The sequence below is a fragment of the Belonocnema kinseyi genome, chromosome 3 (assembly GCF_010883055.1).
Source record: "Belonocnema kinseyi isolate 2016_QV_RU_SX_M_011 chromosome 3, B_treatae_v1, whole genome shotgun sequence".
NCBI lineage: Eukaryota > Metazoa > Arthropoda > Insecta > Hymenoptera > Cynipidae > Belonocnema > Belonocnema kinseyi.
Window position 1 is genome coordinate 43,903,683 of NC_046659.1, and position 709 is coordinate 43,904,391.

The following is a 709-nucleotide window of genomic DNA, read 5'->3' on the forward strand; positions in this document are numbered from 1 at the left end:
AGGATTGAGAGAAAAAGGAAACGGGCACCTGGTGATACGTCCCACTCTAAAAAGGCTACAAGGAGATGCCCTTCAAAAAACAGCCAGAAAAGAAAAGGCCAGCAGGACGGGGGAAAAAAGCTGCCAAATTTATTAACGCAGACAGTCTATGTTATTGACGATGAGGTGGAAGCAGATGTAGCGGAACGTGATCCACGAATTATAAAACCCAAGGCCTTGGCCAGTAACAGTACAAAACTTCCAATTCTGAAAGTAAATCTGAAAGTGACGATGGGATGACACAAGAAATTCAGCAACAGAATCCGCCACAACAACAACTTCAACACCAACAAAAACTACAACAACAGCAACTAAAATATCAGAACGAACAACAGCAGCAACAACTAAAACAATCTAAGTTAGAGGCTGATGAGACAATAAACAATTTAATTAAGAGTAAAATTTGAGAGGCGAAATTGTTAAAAAGGAAGACAATAGAGAAAAGAATAAGAATTAAGCAGATCGAGGAGAGTCGGCAAAATGATGATAACCGATCCAAACTCAATGTTGGGAAGAAGCAGGAGCAACAACAAAAGCTGGTCCAGGAAAGAAAAAAGGAAAGAAACCTGGATCACAAGAATGAAAAAAACCAGAAGAACGCGTATGTGACCTTAAAAAATAAGGCTAGGAAGGTCACACGAGATCTTCAAAAATCCAAAAAAAGGAGACA

General features: G+C 39.5%; 1 protein-coding gene across 1 annotated transcript in view; it reads left to right on the top strand.

The window, feature by feature from the left end:
- Positions 1 to 275: 275 nt before the first annotated feature.
- The window catches only part of LOC117169800, a 3,233-nt gene continuing 2,799 nt past the window's right edge, over positions 276 to 709 (top strand). The window contains exon 1 of the mRNA XM_033356306.1: positions 276 to 435. Within this exon, the coding sequence (XP_033212197.1) occupies positions 276 to 435 (160 nt within the window). The remainder of the gene's footprint in view (positions 436 to 709) is intronic.